Consider the following 19,306-nt stretch of genomic DNA (forward strand, 5'->3'; position numbering starts at 1 on the left):
CCCCAAACAAGCAGCCCTTATCCAAGGGTGCATCAATTAATTTAGACTTGACATGATCAGTGAGAGGATGTTCCTTCAACCATGCATGTCTCCTAATGACAGATCCTGACACTGCTGCCTTGCTTGAGGCTTCTAGGGCATCTTATCCACAGTGTAATGAGTGTTTGGCCATTTGACTAGTAGAGTGCAGTAAATCAGTTAAGTGTGTTGATATTTTAACATATGGAGCCGACAGTTGAGTGCTCTGTTAAGTTTGCAGAGGTGTATACTTTTTTACCCAGTCTGTCCAGAGCTCTGGAATCCTTGTCAGAAGGAATGGGATTCTTTGCAGAACTAGCCTTTACTTCTTTTGGTCCCTGTGTAATGACCTCTGGGTCTGCAGCAGGATTTCTGTACAGATATTTGAGAGAATCTGGTACTCTGTAGTACCTGTCAGGTTTACTGGGAGCAGGTGGGAGGGTGTAGGGGGCTACCCTGGATTCATGGAAGACATTATCCACCACCTCTAAGATAGGGAGGATGGCCAAGGGTCTGGGCTGGGGCAGGTCTAGAGACGTAGTCTTTTCTTAGATTGAGGGAAGTCCTGGATTCCCAGGGGAAATGTTCCCTGAGGGTGTGAAGGGTTCCCTAAAGGAAAGCTCTTCTGGTGGGGAGGCAGAAGGAATGGATTTCTCTGCATTTGAATCCTCAAAAGCAGTCAGAGATTGCTCCTCTTCAAAATCTGAATAATCAGATTCCTCAGAATCCTGTTCTGTCATTATTTCAGGAGAAGAGTCTCTTCCTTTTAGAAGTTGTGGCCAACTACCCCTGATAAGGGTGGTAAGATCCTCCACCATTTTAAGCATTTGGGCTTGGGGTGGTGGAGCAGGAGTAAGATGGTGGCTAGAGGTAGATTTTCTAGGAGTGGCCTTGCTTCTATGCCAAAGAGTATCCTTCGCTCTGAGGGAAACAGTAGTCTGATGAGAAGACACTGTTTTTTGTCTATATTCGGTAGTGTGAAAGGCCTCCTCGGAAGCCGGTGCCTGCCTCACAGCTCTGGACCCTACCGAGGCAGAGACGACCAAAGGCTCGGAAGACTAAGAAGATTTCTGTGGCATACTGGACTCCGAAAGGGTCTCTGTAGAGGCCTGCGTAGATATCCTATCTGGCATTAAGGGCTGCAAATGTGCCTTGCTGAATTCCAGAGAACAGACTACCTGCTTAGTGGTAGAGTCATTGGAAGGCTTAACCTTATGTAGTCTGTCTCTATTGCTGCGTTTTTTCGGCATGTCTGTGAATTGTTGGCTGGTTGACGCCATATTGGAATGCGAAGACTGAAGACTAAAATGCCTGTCTGCAATAAGAGCGCTACAACGAATGGTTCTCGCGTTAGAGGGCACAGAACCGGCAACGGGGACGTTGTGGTCTGAGCCTAAACAAGTGACTCAGTATGAATGAAATGTCTGTGTGGGATCTGCTTTCCACAGGCGAGACAATTAACTTTTTCGGACATCTGTTAGTGCAAGAAAAAAGGATCCCCAGCAAGGTACTTGGTGTGACTACCGTGCCCTGGCCCAGCAACCAAGGAGCCTCAATCCTCACCACTAACACCAGGGAGGTTGCCTCATAGAAGAGGAAAGGATAACTAATACATACAGTAAAGTACAATTTCCCTTAAGTGCACACAGAGAACACAGTCAGTCTGGGGCTGGTTGCTCCCTTGCTCACCAGTTCCCCAACAAGACTCCCCACTGGCACAGCTATAGGGTCCAGGTCTCAGCCTAACTGGCCAAACTAAAACCTCCAGTACCCTCTCTGTCCAACCAGTGCTTTGTGTCCCTGCCAAGTAGCTGGCTCACACACACACACACACACACACACACACACACACACACACACACACACACGCTTTGATGTAAGTATTTATACAACTTCACAGACACTCCTGGGAAAGGCTGACACAGATTCTCCAACTGTGCCCCTTTACCCAGACTATACGGTAGTAATTACTGCCGTTACGCAGTTAATATCAGCTACTAAAAGGCCCTTAAAAGGGTGTACAATTACTGTGCAATATTAATATCCAATGGTAGTATGACTAACAGTCAAGGCTTACTTTAGAGTGGCCTATTACAATAACCTCTATAAATATGCAATGTACTGTAGCTTCTCTACACAAATCAGCCACAGGTAGAAGGTTTTAAAAATATTTAATAAATATAACACAAGACAAAACTACTACACCACAGCGATATCTGAGAGTTCAGAGATCACACAAACTTAAAATAATACAGTAGGACAGGTCTGATTTCAAAGAAAAATACCTAATTAATCTTTACTAGCTTTTATTCCTACAAGAAACCACAGTGCTAAAACTTACATGTGAGCACAAGGCAGAGTGCTGATAAGTTAGATGTCCAAAGTCCAAATGCTTCCAGTCTCTTCTGAGAAATAGTATTTTAAAAATTACTAACAAACGTGTGCTGGGTCCCTCCCCAAATTACATTATTTTTGACACTTAGACTGCAGTTTGTTTGCCTGGGAAAACACCTGCACAGAAACTTACAATAGACATTTTACATGTACATTCTAGCAGAAACCAGAGCAATAAAACACATTCCACATCTAAATTCTGGCCATAAACTTTAGCCTTAAAACAATGGGCATGAAATCTTCATCCAGCCACCCTGGAGCCGAATTCTAACATTAAAGAGATTCATAAGATCTTTTCAATGTAAAGACACGCATTTGAAATACTTGGCTTGGTTTTCCTTACAGCAGATGGCAATGTTGCAACAATCTTGAAGTTTATATTTTACAGTGTTTTCTTAACATTTAAAAACACAAGCCTGTATTTTACATTTATTTATACAGCTGATAGAATTATGTATCAAATTATTTTTGACTAGTCTAAAAATAAAATGAGCAAAAAAAATGTATGTTGTGGTCAAACTGGTGATTACTGTAAGTTTAGTTACCTGTTAGTATCATTTAGTAAAATGTGTCTTGAATGTAATTTATCTTTTCCTTATTTTTAAAGGAAGGCCTGGTTTATGCTGTGGAGTTTTCTCACCGTTCTGGGCGTGATCTTATTAATGTAGCAAAGAAGCGTACAAACATCATCCCCATTATTGAAGATGCAAGGCATCCACACAAGTACCGGATGTTAGTAGGTAATTGTGCAGAAAAGTTTTATTCGAACCACAATGAAAAGAACCAGTTGCTTAATTAAATTTTATAAAGTTGGAGGAAACAATGCCAAGTAGAGAGGGTGTGTGTGTGTGTGTGTGTGTGTGTGTGTGTGTGTGTGTGTGTGTGTGTGTGTGTGTGTTTTTTTTGACTGTTTTTGTTTACTTTAAATTCTCTTTGCAGTGACAGTTAAACTGCTTTTTTGCAATAAATCAAAGCTTAACATTGGTACGTGCTGTAGCTTTTTTAAGCACATTTTCTTTTCCAGTCTATTAAATAACAGATTTGCTACAATTATTCATAGGTACTTATTAAGATGTTGATCTGTGGGGACATTTAGCAGCCTAGCTATGCAATTCCATTAAGTTTTATAGCCTCTGCAGTTTAGTACCAACGACCTTGTGTTTTGCCGAAGTCTTATTACATCAAGTGAGATGATCCCAAGTATGAATAATCTGAATGCAGCATGTATTTACATGCTACCCTTTTCCTTTAGGGATGGGGGGGGGGGGGCTAAACCAGGGGTAAACTTACATTTTCAATCCATGCATCCATGTTATGCTTGAATAAAGTAAGAGATTTGCTTAACTTCACGTGGAGAAGATAGTTCCAGAGACATGATATTCTTTGTCTGACATGTCTATTTCTCCTATATATTTTATTAAAGTTGCCAGAGATTGAGGTCTGCAGCGCAGGTATTTGTGGCATTATTTGACTTGTGGATAAGGTCTGCAAGGATGTAGTCAGTAGTCTCTCTATTAGAGACAAAGATACTGTCAGCAGCCTGTAGGACTGAGTAGCGGGACAGGGCTTTTAATGCAGTTAAAGTAATTTTTGTGATTTAATCCCTCTCTCTCCATGGAGAGAGGATGCGGACATTAGTAGAGTCTGGTGCTTGGGCGAGGACAAATAGGGCATTGTATCATTGGAATAGAGCTTAACTCTCTAGCACCAGAGCAGTGCCAGTTTGTATTGTGAAAGTCCTCATTAGATGTCCTTTATATAGATAGCTGTACATCTGTCTTGTCTGTGGACATCCATCAGTCTTTGCTGTGCAGTTTTGCTTTCTCCTGTTTTCATAGCAATATTTAGATGTAATGCATGTGTGTGCTGCAAAAAATACCCACCCAAGCAAGATCTTCACTGTGTGTAATAACCTTAAACCTCCTGTAGTAGAGGTCCATGGGATGATGTATGCTGATGGCCCCTTAAGGATACATCAGTCCTTCAGCTGTATGGCACCTGAATGCCTTTGTTTTTCTCCTTTAAGTCCTTTTATGGGTATATTCCGGTCAACAAAGCCAAACCCCACTGATTGTAGATGCGTCAGAGGGTAGCAGTTGGCTCTAAATGTTGAATCTCCTTTTCTGTTGGATGCTTCTCTCATTGTTCTGTAGTAGTTTATAACACAATAACTGCACTAGCATGACATGCAAAATAGAGGGTTGGAACCTTTAAATAAACTGCAGCACATATTTCATATACCAGTCAGCTTTACACTTATTGGGCATTAACAACTCAGCACTGCAACATAGCATTCGATAATGCCCAAAGGACCTTCAGCTCCATTCCTGTAACTAGAAAGCAGTATTGACAGAAATTCACTCTGTGTATGGTCCCATGCTTTTTTCAGTGTTTCTATTATGTTGGTTGCCAGGCCTCTTATTGACCTAAATCCTAGGTACAGCTGTCAAGTTGCATCTGTTTGTAAATCATCACTTACAGTAGCCTCACTATTCAGCCCCTTATTTCTAAGGGGTCTCTAAGGTTGTGGAGGGTAATGCATGTATTGCTGTTTCTTGTGATTAAGTTGTATCAGTACCAGATATAAATTCCATAGGATACGGTTAACTGGGAAAACTACTCGTGTATCAACTCTTTTGCTCAATGTTTTCTGGAATTCATAAATTCCAACGTCTTGGATCAACTTATCCACACCCCCACCAGGGGAAGCGATATCGTAGACCTGGTCATTACCAACATGGGCAACCGGTGTTCCACACCAGAGGTCAATTCCTTGTTGGTCAGATCCACCCGCAAGCTAATCACCCTAGACATCCACATCCCAACCCCATCCCCCATTAGGGAAACCACCGTAGAAAATTTCTCCAAAACCAACTTCGTGCTTCTTAAGACAGAAGTGGCAAACTTAGACACTCATGCAGATGGACAATAGCGGTACGACTGCTGAATCCTACACAAATGCACTTTATAAGCATTTACACAAGTGCATGGATCGTGCAATCCCTAACAGAACCAAGATGCTATCCTCCAAAAAAAGGCAGCTAATCTGGTGGTCCCCTGACATAAACTCTACTACAGAAGAAAGAAACTGTTGCAAAAAAGAGTAAAATCCCATGATTGGAAGAACTCCCTGGTCAGCCTCAGTAAAAAGCTGAGATCCCTCATAAAATCCTCCCAAAGCTAGTTAGGAAAACAAAATTGTCACCAATTCTCAAGACAACCACAAAGCATTCTATAGTTATGTCAAGAATTTCAGTGGCAACACTTGGATCTGCTCGGAGTTGCAGCACAATGGCACTAAATATACAGAGCCAACTGATATTGCCAACATCCTGGCAGATAGGTTCAGTGATAACTTTACCCCCTCACCCCCTAAAGGGCCCAATCTCTATACGGGAAGAGTACAAAGTTCCTGTAATCACGGCTGCACAGGTAAAAACTACTCTCTCCAAAGCCAAGAACACAGCGTCAATGGGACCTGGCAACATCCCAGGCTGCGTTCTACACTAACTACAGAACGAACTGGCACCCCACCTAAGTACCATGTTCAATCATAACCTAACCTCAGGTTTTGTGCCAACTGAGTGGTGCACAGCGACTGTTATCCCACTCCACAAAGGGGGAGCCAGCACGGATCCCGGGAACTAGCACCCCATTAGCCTGATGAGCCTGGTCTGCAAGGCTATGGAACATATCATCATGGAACTTATAAACAATGACATTGGTAATCTCCAAACTCTGGACCCCACCCAGTTCAGGTTTGTAAAACGCAGATCAGGTCTCCTAAACCTGATAGACGACTTTGAAGCAGTCACGAAAGCCGTAGATGAGGGTAAGGTGGTTCACACAGTCTATCTAGATCTCGCCAAGACTTTCGACACCATCCCCCACTCTGGAATTATAGATAAACACTCTAAACTAGGTATAAATCCCTGTCACAAGATGGGTTACCAACTGGCTCAGAGAGAACCCACACTGTGAAAGTAGCAGACTCAAAATCCAACTTCAGACCAGTGATAAGGAGTACCACAGGGGTCAGTCCTGGGTCCTCTCCTATTTGGTATCTACTTCTCAGAAGTACAGGCTAACATGGCTAACAAAGTTTGCAGATGACTGCAAACTAGGAGCCATAATTGAAATGCCTAACTATGTGGACAACCTACAAAAGGGCTTCACTGAGAGAGATGCCTGGTGTCGAAGCCATGGCCTCAAGCTCAATGCCAAAAAGTGCCTCGTCATCCCTTTTGGTAAAAACTCTGTACCCATGAACTACCACATAGGCGGTAGTTTACTTAACACCAAAAGTGTGATGAGACCTTGGGATACAGGTGGACAGTAGTCTCTCGTTTTGATAATCATATTGCCGCAATAGGCAGGAAATCCTTCTACGTGGCACACCTCATCACAAAGGGTTTCTCATCCAAGAAAAAAGGTTATTGTACCACTCTACTCGTCACTCCGTAGACCCATTATAGAGTACAACGCCCCTTTTGGTATGTACCTCACAAGACAGCTACAACAACTAGAAAGGCCGCAGAAATACCTCACAAAGAGGATTACCGGCCTCAAACAGATGCCCTGCACAGACTGTCTCAAGCTCCAACTTTACTCTGTTGCATATCGCCTACTCTGAGGCGATCTCTACCTAACATACAAAGCTATGTCAAACACAGATATGTTGGACATGCTCCACTTAAAGAAATCCCAATCCCTCCGAGCTACATGCTCTAGGGGCCTAAACCATGTCACCACAATAAACCAGAACATGCTGGAGGGATAGATTCCTGTCCCAGAGACCTCCCATACTCTGGAAAAACTACCTGTCTATGTCGAACAAAGCTCCACATTAGCACTCTTCAAGAAAAATCTTGATTGGGTGGAAGATAGGAAATTCACCCCGTGAATCATTTCTGTGGCTCTGCTCGACAGGGTCACAGGAAAATAATTTTCTTGGGTGGCGAAAGCCATGGTATCTTTTTCGCTAAGCTTATATAGGCCCTAGGGCCAATAGCTTAGTACCAACCTATGGTGATTTTTCTGAAATGTTTACTTTTTAGACTAGTGTCTGTTCTTCTAATAAGAACAACTTCGACATTTTCACAGTGTTCACGTGGGTTGCTGGTGTAGGAAGTACGCTTTTGAAAGTTTGGTGAAATGTTTTACATAAGGACCGTGCTTGCCTTTGGCTGAAATACATCCTTTGTTTTGAAAATTTATTTATTCTGGAAGACAGTCTGCCCAACAGAGGGGTTAAGATGTTAACAGTAATCACTGAAGTCCTGTGCTCTTCCTTTCCTTGAAAGAAGGAGACAGCAGCAGTGATTAAAGCAGGCATTTTTATTCATTTGCTTAGTAGATAAGGGCAAAAATAGTACATCTTTTTAAAAAGGATGGTGCAGATTAGGTGTGTGTAGGCATTCTGCAGTTACTACTGCACAAAAGTAGTAGTTAACCTGCTGAAACAATTGAAAGAAAAATTTAAACTTTCTTGCATGTTAGTTTGTGTATTTCAGTAGTTGCATAAAATTATTTTTGAAAAACAAATGTACACAGTAACTAATGGGAAGTATGACACGCACTCCATTCTAATACTGTAGTTTTGTAACAAAGCAAGTTTTGTGAACATCTTAATTTTCAACTGTAGCTTTTGTTACATTTGTCCTATATTAAGACAGTTCTGTTACCTTACTGACTGCACTTCTATAATTGGTTCTGTTAATCAGTATTTAAATCGATTGCTGCATTGTCATGGTGTTGTCCATATTTTGGGTAGCGGTACGAAGTAGGAGGTAAGTAGTGGTTATTTCAAGCTCAAGTCCCACTCAGCATAATTTCAATATGGGGTAGGCATATTGTGGCAGTTGCATGCCTTTACTTCCCATAATGAGTGCTGATGGAGGATTAGGCGACCTCAGCAGCGCTTTTGAAATAAGCCCGTACTGTGCTTGTAAATGGGGCTGTAAAGATCATCCTATATTTGGAACAGGCGTAGAGATTTTACTCCTGCCTTCTCTTGGTCTTGAAGGAGGCAGAATGTTTCCATCTCTCTGCACCCCAGAGACTACAGCCATCACACGTGGTATATCTGGTGTTCAGTAGTGACACTGCAGAGTTGCCCCCCACCTGCTGCTGCAGTGTGTCCATATACTGTCTTTTTGGATATGGGCTCCTTTTGGAAAATAGGTGTTTGGGTCGTTCAAAGGATTCCACTGATTCACTCCAGGGATGCATCATTTCCAGTGCTCAGTGGTGATGTCTGTGGTGGGAGTGACAAATGCGTTTAAGATGGAGGTGGAATTACATCAAGGATCAGCTCTGAGCCCTTTCTTATTTGCAATGGTGATAGGTTGACAGACTAGATCAGACAGGAGTCCCCGGAGACTATGATGTTTGCAGATGACATTGTGATCTGTAGTGAGAGTAGGGAAGAGGTTGAGGAGACCTTGGAGAGGTGGAGAAATGCTGTGGAGAGGAGAGGAATGAAGATCAGGACTAAGAATGTGTGTGAATGAGAGGGAGGATAGAGGAATGGCGAGTATGCAGAGAGTAAAGTTGGCTAAGGTGGATGAGTTTAAATACTTGGGATCAACAGTTCAGAGTAATGGCTGGTGTGGAAGAGAACAGGCAGAGGGTGGTGAGGGTGGAGAAGAATGAAAGGGAAGGTCTACAAGAAGGTTGTGAGACGAGCTTTGTTATGTGGGTTGGAGACTGTGGCACTGACAGATTGGAGTCGGAGCTGGACGTGGCAGAGTTAAAGATGCAAAGATTTGCATTGGGTGTGACAAGGGTAGACAGGATTATGAATAAGTATATTAGAAGGTCAGCCCAGGTTGGACGGTTTAGAGACAAAGCCAGAGAGGCAAGATTGCATTGCTTTGGTCATGTGCTGAGGAGGGATGCAAGGTATATTGGGAAAAGGATGCTACTAAGGATGGAGCTGCCAGGTAAGAGGAAAAGAGGAAGGCCTAAGGTAAGGTATACGGATGTGGTGAAGGACATGCCAGGTAGTTTGTATGACCAAGCAAGATGCAGAGGACAGGAAGAAATGGAAACATTATCCATTGTGGTGACCCATAATGGGAACAGCCGAAATAAAAAAGTGTTGCTACTTTAATAGCTGTAGTCCTCATCAAACTGACTGGTGGCTAGAGTCTTGTAGAAGGATCTATACTTGTTTCCCTGCTTGGATGGCTGGCTTCTTGTCACATCTCTGGACTGTCTGGAAAATATCAGTGCAGGAGTGCTCCAGTGGTGGGCCATTGAGGATGGCCATAAATTATCAGATGTCCTTCCTTTTTGGGCGACTTCAACTACCCAAACATAGACTGGGAGCATTACTCTAGCTCCAACACCCTAGCCCAAAGGTTCCTAGAATTTATAAACTCAAATGCTATGGAACAACTTGTTACCACTCCCACAAGAGGGGAAAACATACTGGACCTGATCATCACCAGCATGGGGACTCTATGCTCCAGACCAGAAGTGTATCCCTCACTGGTAAGATCAGACCATAAACTAATCTCACTGGATATTCACATCCTGACCCCACCCACTGCCCAGAAAACCACAGTGAAAAACTTCTCTAAAGCAAATTTCACACTCCTGAAAACCGAGGTGGAATCCTTCAAAGCCCCCGGGCCTGTGGAAAATACGGCCCAGACCGCAGAATCCTTTATAAACGCATTCTATGAACACCTTCAGGAATGCATGGATCATGCAATCCCAGATAAAACCAAGACCCAATCCTCCAAAGGCAGACGTCCTGTCTGGTGGACCCTAGCCATAAACAAGCTATACAATAGAAGGAGGAAGCTACTAAATGATAGAGCAAAATCCCAAAAAGGGAAGGCATCACTGATCAGTATTAACAAAAAACTACGGGCACTCATAAAATTGTCTAAGGCCAGCTTCGAGAGAAAAATTGCACAGGACACTAAGGATAATCACAAGGCTTTCTTTAGTTATGTTAGGAACCTGGGAGGTAATTCCCAGATATGCTCAGAATTAGTCCAAAATGACCAAAAATGCACTGAACCCACAGACATTGCCAACATCCTAGCTGACAGGTTCAGCGCAAACTTCTCCCCCCTCCCCACCAAAAGGGCAAATATATATCAAATCAGAGTGCTTGCCCCCCTGACATCTCAGATGCTCAGGTAAGAGCTGCCCTCTCCAAAGCAAAAAAACAGCATCAATGGGACCAGACGGTGTCCTGGGCTGCGTCCTACATGAACTCCAAGCAGAGCTAAACCCAAACTACTGTTCAATTTCAGCCTTACTACAGGATATGTGCCCAAAGAATGGTGTACAGCAACAGTGGTCCCTCTCCATAAAGGTGGTGCCTCAACGGATCCTGGAAACTTATCGCCCCATAAGCCTGACTAGCTTGGTCTGCAAAGCTATGGAAAGGATCATCATGGACCTCATAAATAAAGATATTGAGGACCTACAGACACTGGATCCTACCCAGTTCGGCTTTAAGGGCAGATCCTGCCTCTTAAACCTGGTTGATTTCTTTGAAACAAAGGCCATTGACGAGGGGAAGGTGGTCCACACAGCCTACCTGGACCTCGCAAAAGCCTTCGATACAATACCCCACTCGGGCATTATAGATAAGCTCACCAGCTTAAATATAAACCCTTATGTCACTAGATAGATTGCAAACTGGCTCAAGGACAGAACCCACATGGTTAGAATTGCTGGAGCCATGTCAGACTCCAAACCAGTTACAAATGGTGTCCCACAAGGCTCAGTCCTGGGACCTCTCTTGTTCGGTATGTATTTCTCAGAGGTACAGGCCAACACGGAAGGACTGTGGCTGACCAAGTTCGCAGATGACTGCAAACTGGGCGCCATAATCGACTCTCCAGCCGACACCAGCATCCTCCAAACGGGCCTCATAGAAACAGACAACTAGTGCCAGAGCCATGGCCTCAAGCTAAATGCCAAAAAGTGTATAGTCGTCCCCTTTGGCAAAAACAAAGTGCCCCCAAATTACCACATAGGTGGTAATCCATTAAGTACAGAAGAAGTAATTAGGGACCTGGGGACCCAAGTTGATGGCAATCTCTCATTTGACAACCACGTGGCCAAAGTGGTTAGAAAAACATTTTATATAGCCCACCTAATCATGAAGGGATTCTCATCTAGATCAGGGGAGGTCATCGTGCCTCTTTACTCATCCCTCATCAGGCCCATAATTGAGTACAATGCCCCTTTTGGGATGTACCTTACCAGACACCTGCAGCAACTGGAAAGACCCCAAAAGTACCTCACCAAGAGGATCAAAGGGCTCAAACAGATGCCATATGCTGCCCGGTTAAAGAAACTCAAGCTCTACTCAGTGGCATACCGCCTGTTCAGAGGCGATCTGTGCCTGACGTATAAAGCCATGTCCAACCCAGAATTAATGGACATGCTGCACCTCAGAAAATCCAAATCCCATTGAGCTACGCACTCGAGACTTGAACCTCAGCACTGAAATAAATAGGACATGCTGGAGGGACAGATTCATAACCCAGAGGCTCCCTTCACTCTGGAATAAAATCCCAGTCCATGTTAGGCAGAGTCCCTCATTGACTCTCTTCGAGAGGAATCTTGATGAGTGGATGGGAGATCGTAGGTTTACCCCGGGTATCACTTCTGTGTCACTGTTAGACAGAGGCACAGTATACTAACCTCGAAAAAGGGCATAGCAAAATGAATTTAAAATGGGTGGCGAAAGCCAAACACATTCTGACTAGGCTTATAAATGCCCTAGGGCAAATAGCCTAGTATGACCCTAGGAACCTATGAGCCTATTAGGGATCGCCTGCCTAAGGCAGCTCAACATCCAGCCTGTATACCAAAGCCTTTGGTTGCTTTTAAGGAATGCTGAATGTCACACAAGCTCCTCGCTTTGCGTAGGATATAAAGGTGATGCCCAGATGTACCATCCTCAGAGCTTCTTTGCTGCCAGTTCATATGCCATCTGATTTTCGGTCTGATAGCCTATGTTCTGTTGCTGATTTCATCAAGCCGTTGGAAATAAATGCCCCATTGGGGTTCCTTTTTTTACTTGTCTTTTAGTTGCTTGTGGGGTTTCATGTCCTCCCTAGAAGGGTAAATGCCAGTGTGGGATTTCCCATAAAGACTGCCACGAACACTGCCACGAACAGTCTGTTTGGCCTTGGCACCTCGCATGACCATACTTCCTGTTCTGTTAGGCAAGTCAAGCCTAGGCCAGACTCCGCTGGATGTTCCTCCTGAGGTGAATGAATGCCTGGTGATTCACCTGGCTTTGTTGTCTGGTTCCCCTTAAAGTCCCTACTGCTATGCTGTGCTGGGTCAGAGCCTTTCAGATTTTGTAAGGGGGGTGTGCCATTAAAGAAAATACAGAATGTTTCTCTTGTCTCCACAGAGTGAGTGGCAGGCCTTCACTCAGGGTTTGTTTAGTGCTTTGATGGCATTTAAACCTCCTCAGGGTTTTTGTTCCACCTTCCCCTTGGGTCTCTACTTTCTTTAACGTACTCACTCCAATGGAGCTCAGGAAGTTTGCAGTGCAACTTCCAATGGTCAGAGCCTAAGCCTTTTGACAGAATCAAATTATATCCTCACATTTCAAACAAATGTTTATATCTCGGGAGCCATAGGGGTATTAAAAGTATAAATGACAAACTCTTCAGTACAAACTATTATAGTGGTAATATTCTTTAGGTTCTAGGTCATAAACAGAATTTAAGTCATAGTGAACACAGTAACAGTTGCATTTGTACCAATATCTCAGCAACCACTCAAGTTACACATACTGTCAGCAGCATTTTATTCATCTAGCGGAGAGCTTTCATGGGAGGGTAAGGAGTGCTGCCTGTTACTTGGCTGAGATATTCATAAAACTAAAAATTATCTCTATAAATTAATATAATAAAAATAGTTTATATCCGTTTACCTGCACTAGACAGAGATCCAATATTAATGAAATTGAGTTTGCCATTGTGTAAGCTTTAAAATGAAATATTTTAAGACCTTGTACATAGCATGGTCTTAGAATTATTGATGCATATATGAACGAGCAATATTTGACACCTAGAGGCATCAGTAAGAGTTAATTGCAGATGCACCCAGAGGCGTCACTCGATGTAATGAGTTAAATGACCCAGACAACAGGATTCCTTTGAGGAGTTGGATTCTCTTGAGGATTGCCTTGCTTAATTTTCTCAAATCCTTTTCCTTTGGACTGTAGGTCAAAAGTAGAGGAGTCTACCAGTCCTGCTACTACTTTGAATAGATTTCTTTTGGTGACAAAATCTCCAGGATAATGGAGTTCTTTAAATGGGATTGTGCTCTGGTCTCATAGATTCAGAAGAGGTACTGTGAGTTGCTGCAGATAGAATCTCCTAAAACTTCTGCTTTTTCTCCTGTTTTGGCTATTTTGTTGGATGCATTTTCCAATGCCTCTAAAGCTCCAGACTCTTGACCTCCTGCTCCGAAGAAACCTGATAGATTTTGTAGAGTGCCTGAGGATTGAAGTTTTTGTGCAGATGTCCTGCTGCTGACCCCTTGGTGGTGTTTGTAGTCATCTCAATTGCTTCCTAAACTCAAGTTGCTGCCATCTGATTTAAAGACAGCAGAATCATGGAAAGGCTATGCTAGAAGGTTTACACCTCTGCTACCTTGGCTTTTAGGGCTGTTAATTATCAGACCCATAAGCCCAGGTGCGTGTTGGCTATCCTAACCCATCTTCTGAGGGTAAAACTTCTGCTCTTTTCCTGTTGGGGACTTCCTGTTAGGGACTTCCTTCCAGGTGGCCTGTCATTCCATCAAGTGTAGCTATGATTCAGCAGATGCTTCTTCTAGGGTTGCTGCTTTTGAGTGGGTTGCTGCTTTTGAGTGGGTAATAAGGAGGTATTCTTTGCTTCAGCTTCAACATTTACCTGATATCTAGGCTAAGTTGATGGATGCCCCTCTTGATAAGGAACACTAGTTTGGTGAAGCTGTTGCTAATTTAAGTCCCTTCAGGATAAGGGGTAAGGCTTTACAGGAGCTGAAACGCATTTGCTTCTCTTGTTCCTAAATTTCAGAGAAACTGCCCCAATAAGCTAGCCTTTGCTTGCAGGCAATCGCAACCTCCTCCTAAGGGCAAAAGGGGTGGCAAGTAGACTGCTCCTGCTAAGGCTACTCGGACTTTAGGGCCTCAGATCTTCCTTTCCAGATAAACCAGGTGCTGTCTGACTATCCTATTCTTCCCAGCCACTTTTCTGTTTCTCCAAAGTCTCAGCCTCTTCCTGTTTTGGCTACAGATTACTCAGGATTCCTGAGTTTTGTCCATTATTCGCCATGGGTATTTCATGGTGTGGAAACCCCCCCCCTCCCTCCCATGGGTATTCCTCAGCCCCCTTGGTAACAACCCCCCCCCCCCGTGGTGCTTGGGGACCTTTTGACTCTGGGTACTATTCAAGAGTTGCCTGTGTTCCAAAGGGGGGTGGGTTTATTGCAGGATGTTTCTACTACCCAGAAAGGAGGGCACTTGGAGACCAATTCTAGACCTCTCATCTAAGGTGCCCACTTTTTAAATGATACCCCTTCAGACTTTGTTCCTTCTCTTGCTTCTTCAGGATTACATGGTGTCCCTGGATCTCAAGGATACTTTTCTCCATATTCCAATCCATCCCCTTTTCAGGACGTTTTTGTTTCTCTGCTTCCTGGCATTTTCATGAGTCTGTTTTGCCCTTTGGTGAATACCCATGGGGCAGTAGAAAGTCCAAATGCCTCTCCTGTAATTGCTTCTTGCAGTCTTTGGGGGATCCAAGTGTTTTCCCTACTTGGACGACTTGCTATTTCAGGCATCCTCTTCAGAGATTCTTTTGCAAAATCTCCATTTTGCCATTATCTTATTCAGAGCCTGGGGTTTACAATAAACTTCAAAATGTTTTTTTTTTTTTTTTTTGTTTTTGTTTTTGTTTTTGTTTTTGGTTGCAGGATTCAGATTGTGCATTTGCTGGCTTCCCTTCCTTGTCCCAAGGCCTTAACCCTAATCTCCTTTCAAACTGTTCCTCCTCTGGTTTCCATTACAGCCAGGGAGTCTGAGGACTCTGGGAATTCATGGCATCCACCATTCCTATGCTCCCTCTGGCCAAACTTCACACAAGAAAGTTTCAGTGGCTCCTGAAGTCCATTTGACTTCAGCATGCTCATCCCTAGAATTTGTAGATCCTCGTCTACCTTGTCTCAAGAAGGAACTCCACTGGTGGATCCAGCAGTTGCCTCTTAATCCAGGGGTTTCCTTTTATCCCCCCCTTCTCTCTCAGGAGCTATTCACAAATGCTGCAGATGTGTGATGGGGAGCTGCTTTTGGCTCCCTAAAGGTGTAGGGGTTCTGGTCTCCCCTTCAACAGAAGGAGCGCATCATTGTCAGAGATGAGAGCCCTTCTGCTGGCTCTTCAGGCTTTTCATCCTCTCTTCTTCCCAGGTCCTCTAAAGGTGTTTACAGTCAACACCACAGTGATGTGGTATGTAAACAAATGGGGGGGGGGGCATAACAAGATCTTATCTTTGGTTGGCACTCCTGGTATGGTATCTTGCTGTCAAGTATCAAGTGACTCTTCAGGCAGTTTACATTTCCTCAGGTCAAAACTTTGTGGCAGATGCACTGATGTGGTCCTTAAGTCAGTACCATGAATGGATGCTTCACAAGGATGTTTCTGGACACTGACCACCAGTGGACTCCAAGTAGATCTGTTTGCCTCCACTCTGAACAGACAGCTTACTCTATTTTGTGCAAGAGTCCTGGGTCCTCTGGTGTGGAAGGTTGATGCCCTCTCCCTTTCTTGAAGGGGATGTTTCTTTATGCTTTCCCTTCCTCTCTTTCCAAAAGTCCTGTTCAAAATTCAACAAGATGGCCCCAAAAATTTTGTTGGTAACTCCCTTTTGGCAGAGACAGCATTGGTTCCCTCTTCTGCATTTAGCGAAGGGCAATCATCACAAGTTACCTCACAGGGTGGACCTAATCACACAAGACAAGGGATCTCTTATCCATCCCCACTTGTCCACTCTTTAACTGACTCTGTGGGTGATAAGATTTTGATTCCACATACACTCCTCCTTTTTTTTCTGAGGACATGCCTAGGATCATGCAGGAGGCCAGGAAACCCTATACTAGGAAATTCTACTTACCTAAATGGAAGGGGTTTTCTGTTTGTGTCTATCTTGTAACCTGTATCCACTTTCTATGTATGTTCCTTTTGATTCATTAGTTTGTGTGAACTGCTCAATGTTGGGTTGGCTTGCACTTCTGTTAAGCCCCACTTATCAGCGGTCTCTGCTTATCTGCAGTTATCTCCTCCTTTAGCTTCTAGATTTGAAGCTAAACAATTCCTTAAGGGAGCCCTTCATATTAGGCCTCCCTGGGGTCTTAATTTTGCTTTGGAGAAATTGACTTTGGCTTCCTTTGAGTCTGCAACTGTTCCTTGCAACATTGGTCTTGGAAGACTGTTCTTTTGTTGCCCCTTACTTCTGCCAGACTGGTGTCTGAGCTTCAAGCCCTTATGGATTGTCCTCCTTTTTTTGGCGTTTCACAAGGACAGGGTATCTTTGCATGCTAATACTTTTTATGACCAAGGTGGTGAATGAGTTGTCCCTTAAGTCTATTAATTTCCCCAGTCTTTCCCTTCTCCACAATCTGCTAATGAGGAAGTGCTGCACACGTTGGATGTACTCCAATTTTATTTGGATATGACTGACTATTAGGAAATCTGATAAGCTCTTTGTTTCCTTTCATCCTAGGTCCTTGGGATTAGCAGTCTCCAAATAGACTTTATTCTTTGGCTTCAAAAGTTTTTTCTTTTTGTTCTTTTTTCATGGTAAGCCTTCCTTGTTCTGTTAAGGCTCATTCTGCTAGAGCTGTGGCTTCTGGTGCTTTTTTCCCCCAAGGTTTTGGATATTCACTCTGTTCATGGGCCAGCTACCTGGACTTCTGTACATACTTTTACTAAGCACAGTTGGATGGAATTTCCAGAGCTATAACTAGTTTTGCTAGGACCACCCTTCATGGATTCCTAGAGAGCTCTGCTAGTCCTTCTTCCTCCCAAGTTTCTTCCTGAGCTTTGGTACTCTGCCTAATGTTTTGAGTACTGCAGCAGTGAAATGGAAGGACATAGTACAGTTGTGTAAAATCTTTACTATAACTGTAGATGTCCTCTTCACTGTTGCAGTATTTACTCTCTCCCTCCTCCTTTGGTCCATTTCTCTTACTGGTTTCCTCTTGGTTTTCCTTGAACTGGCATTCCTACTGGGGCTTTCTGCTATGAGGATTGTACATCCGATATCACCTTTTATGCTGTACGCTATGCAAGGGTCATTCGTATGTGTATGGCGCACCCTAAAGCATCCTAAGGCTTTGGCTTACTGGCCGGATGTTTGGATCTCAGTTGTTTTGCAGCAGTGAACAGAGGGACATCTACTTTTTATTTTAAGATTTTACACAACTGTACTTTCTGACGCTCCTTTCTCAGAGCACAGCCTTCATTGGGCTGATGCTGGGCACTGTGCAGTGTATTTTGTTCCTCCCCTGGAGGGCATCCACAAGGTTGTATCCAGGCTCGTATTCTGTTCTGAGCTTGTAGGTGCAGCAGTCTTCATAGTGACATTTGCATGCTTAACTGTGTGTGTTGCACTGAGCTGTGAAATTTCTAGGACTGCAGAGACGTTGTGTGCTCACCATTTGCTTGGGGGTCAGTCCCTTGTCACTGTGTATGTTGCTGGATCATTGCCGCTAATCTATTGGAGGGTCTTCCTGTGTTTTAGCCAGGCCCATTGTAGGTTTCACTGTGGATGCCTCACTTTTGGGGTTGCGAATGCACACTGGCTGCATCATGATGCAAATTTTACTGCTAGGACGAAGCTTTTTTCTAAGGTGTTTCCTTGTTCAGTCAGACAACGGGTGCAGAGAGCATACAAATGTGACCCCCCCCAGTTGTGACAAGAGATTAATGAGCTTATCTGCAGTGTCTGGTTCACCAGTCCTCTTCTAGAGCTGTGTGAACATGAAGACCATGACAGTCAGTAGATGTTGTTGTGTCTTTCGGCTTTTCCCAGTTAGGGGTCGCCACAGCGGAACTCCGGTCCGCTAATGATTGGCAGTAGATTTTTACGTGCCAAGTTACCGGCCCTGACGCACAACCTTCAGTGAAGGTACGCCCATTCACGCATGTCTCCACACAGAAGACGCTGTAGCTGAGAATCTAACAGGACAACGTTTTACTGTGAGGCGACAACGCTACCGCAGCACCACCACCGCAGTTAAGACCGTGACTGTCAGTGCCTTCCAGAAATGGGCTTTCTGGAGATCAGCCCATCTACCACATGGGAGAATAGTCATTCCCTTTGTTTGGCAGTAGGAAAAGGGAAGATAACAGTGGATGTGCTATTCATCACATATCATGGGAAATTACCTTTATGCTTTTGCAGCATTCATCTTAACGTATTAACCATTGTGGAGCTTTTCTCCCCGGGCCTCTGCTGAAAACGGATTTATATCCAGTTGGACTAGCCCGGTAAACAAATGTAAAATAAAAATAAATAAATCTTTTATGTACTTCCTTGCTGATTTTTCAGTGAACAACCATAAATTGGCATTCCCCTTGGCGACTGAGAGACATAATTTCAGACATTCATCTTCCTGATAAAAAGAAATTTCCCTATCATAATTTGGTAACTGGGGCTGTTAAGCTTCACACATGGCAAGTTTATGCCTCCCAAGTGGAAGTGGTTCTTGGTTTTAGCAAGTGATGCTTTGTGCCACCTTAGTTTAATAGCTTGTGATTCTTGCCTATCACATGTACATGTATAACTTTAAATTCACTTATTCCATAGTTAGGGTGCTTGTATCGGCAATTTCTGCCCCTTATGACCTTGCAAA

At 43.7% G+C, this 19,306-nt stretch overlaps 1 protein-coding gene across 1 annotated transcript in view; it reads left to right on the forward strand.

Annotated features, from left to right (window-relative positions):
* The window catches only part of FBL (fibrillarin), a 234,594-nt gene that overhangs the window by 39,347 nt on the left and 175,941 nt on the right, over positions 1 to 19,306 (forward strand). The window contains exon 4 of the mRNA XM_044079354.1: positions 3,020 to 3,152. Within this exon, the coding sequence (XP_043935289.1) occupies positions 3,020 to 3,152 (133 nt within the window). The remainder of the gene's footprint in view (positions 1 to 3,019; positions 3,153 to 19,306) is intronic.

The sequence above is a fragment of the Protopterus annectens genome, chromosome 8.part0 (assembly GCF_019279795.1).
Source record: "Protopterus annectens isolate FY-2018-M chromosome 8.part0, PAN1.0, whole genome shotgun sequence".
Classification (NCBI taxonomy): domain Eukaryota; kingdom Metazoa; phylum Chordata; order Ceratodontiformes; family Protopteridae; genus Protopterus; species Protopterus annectens.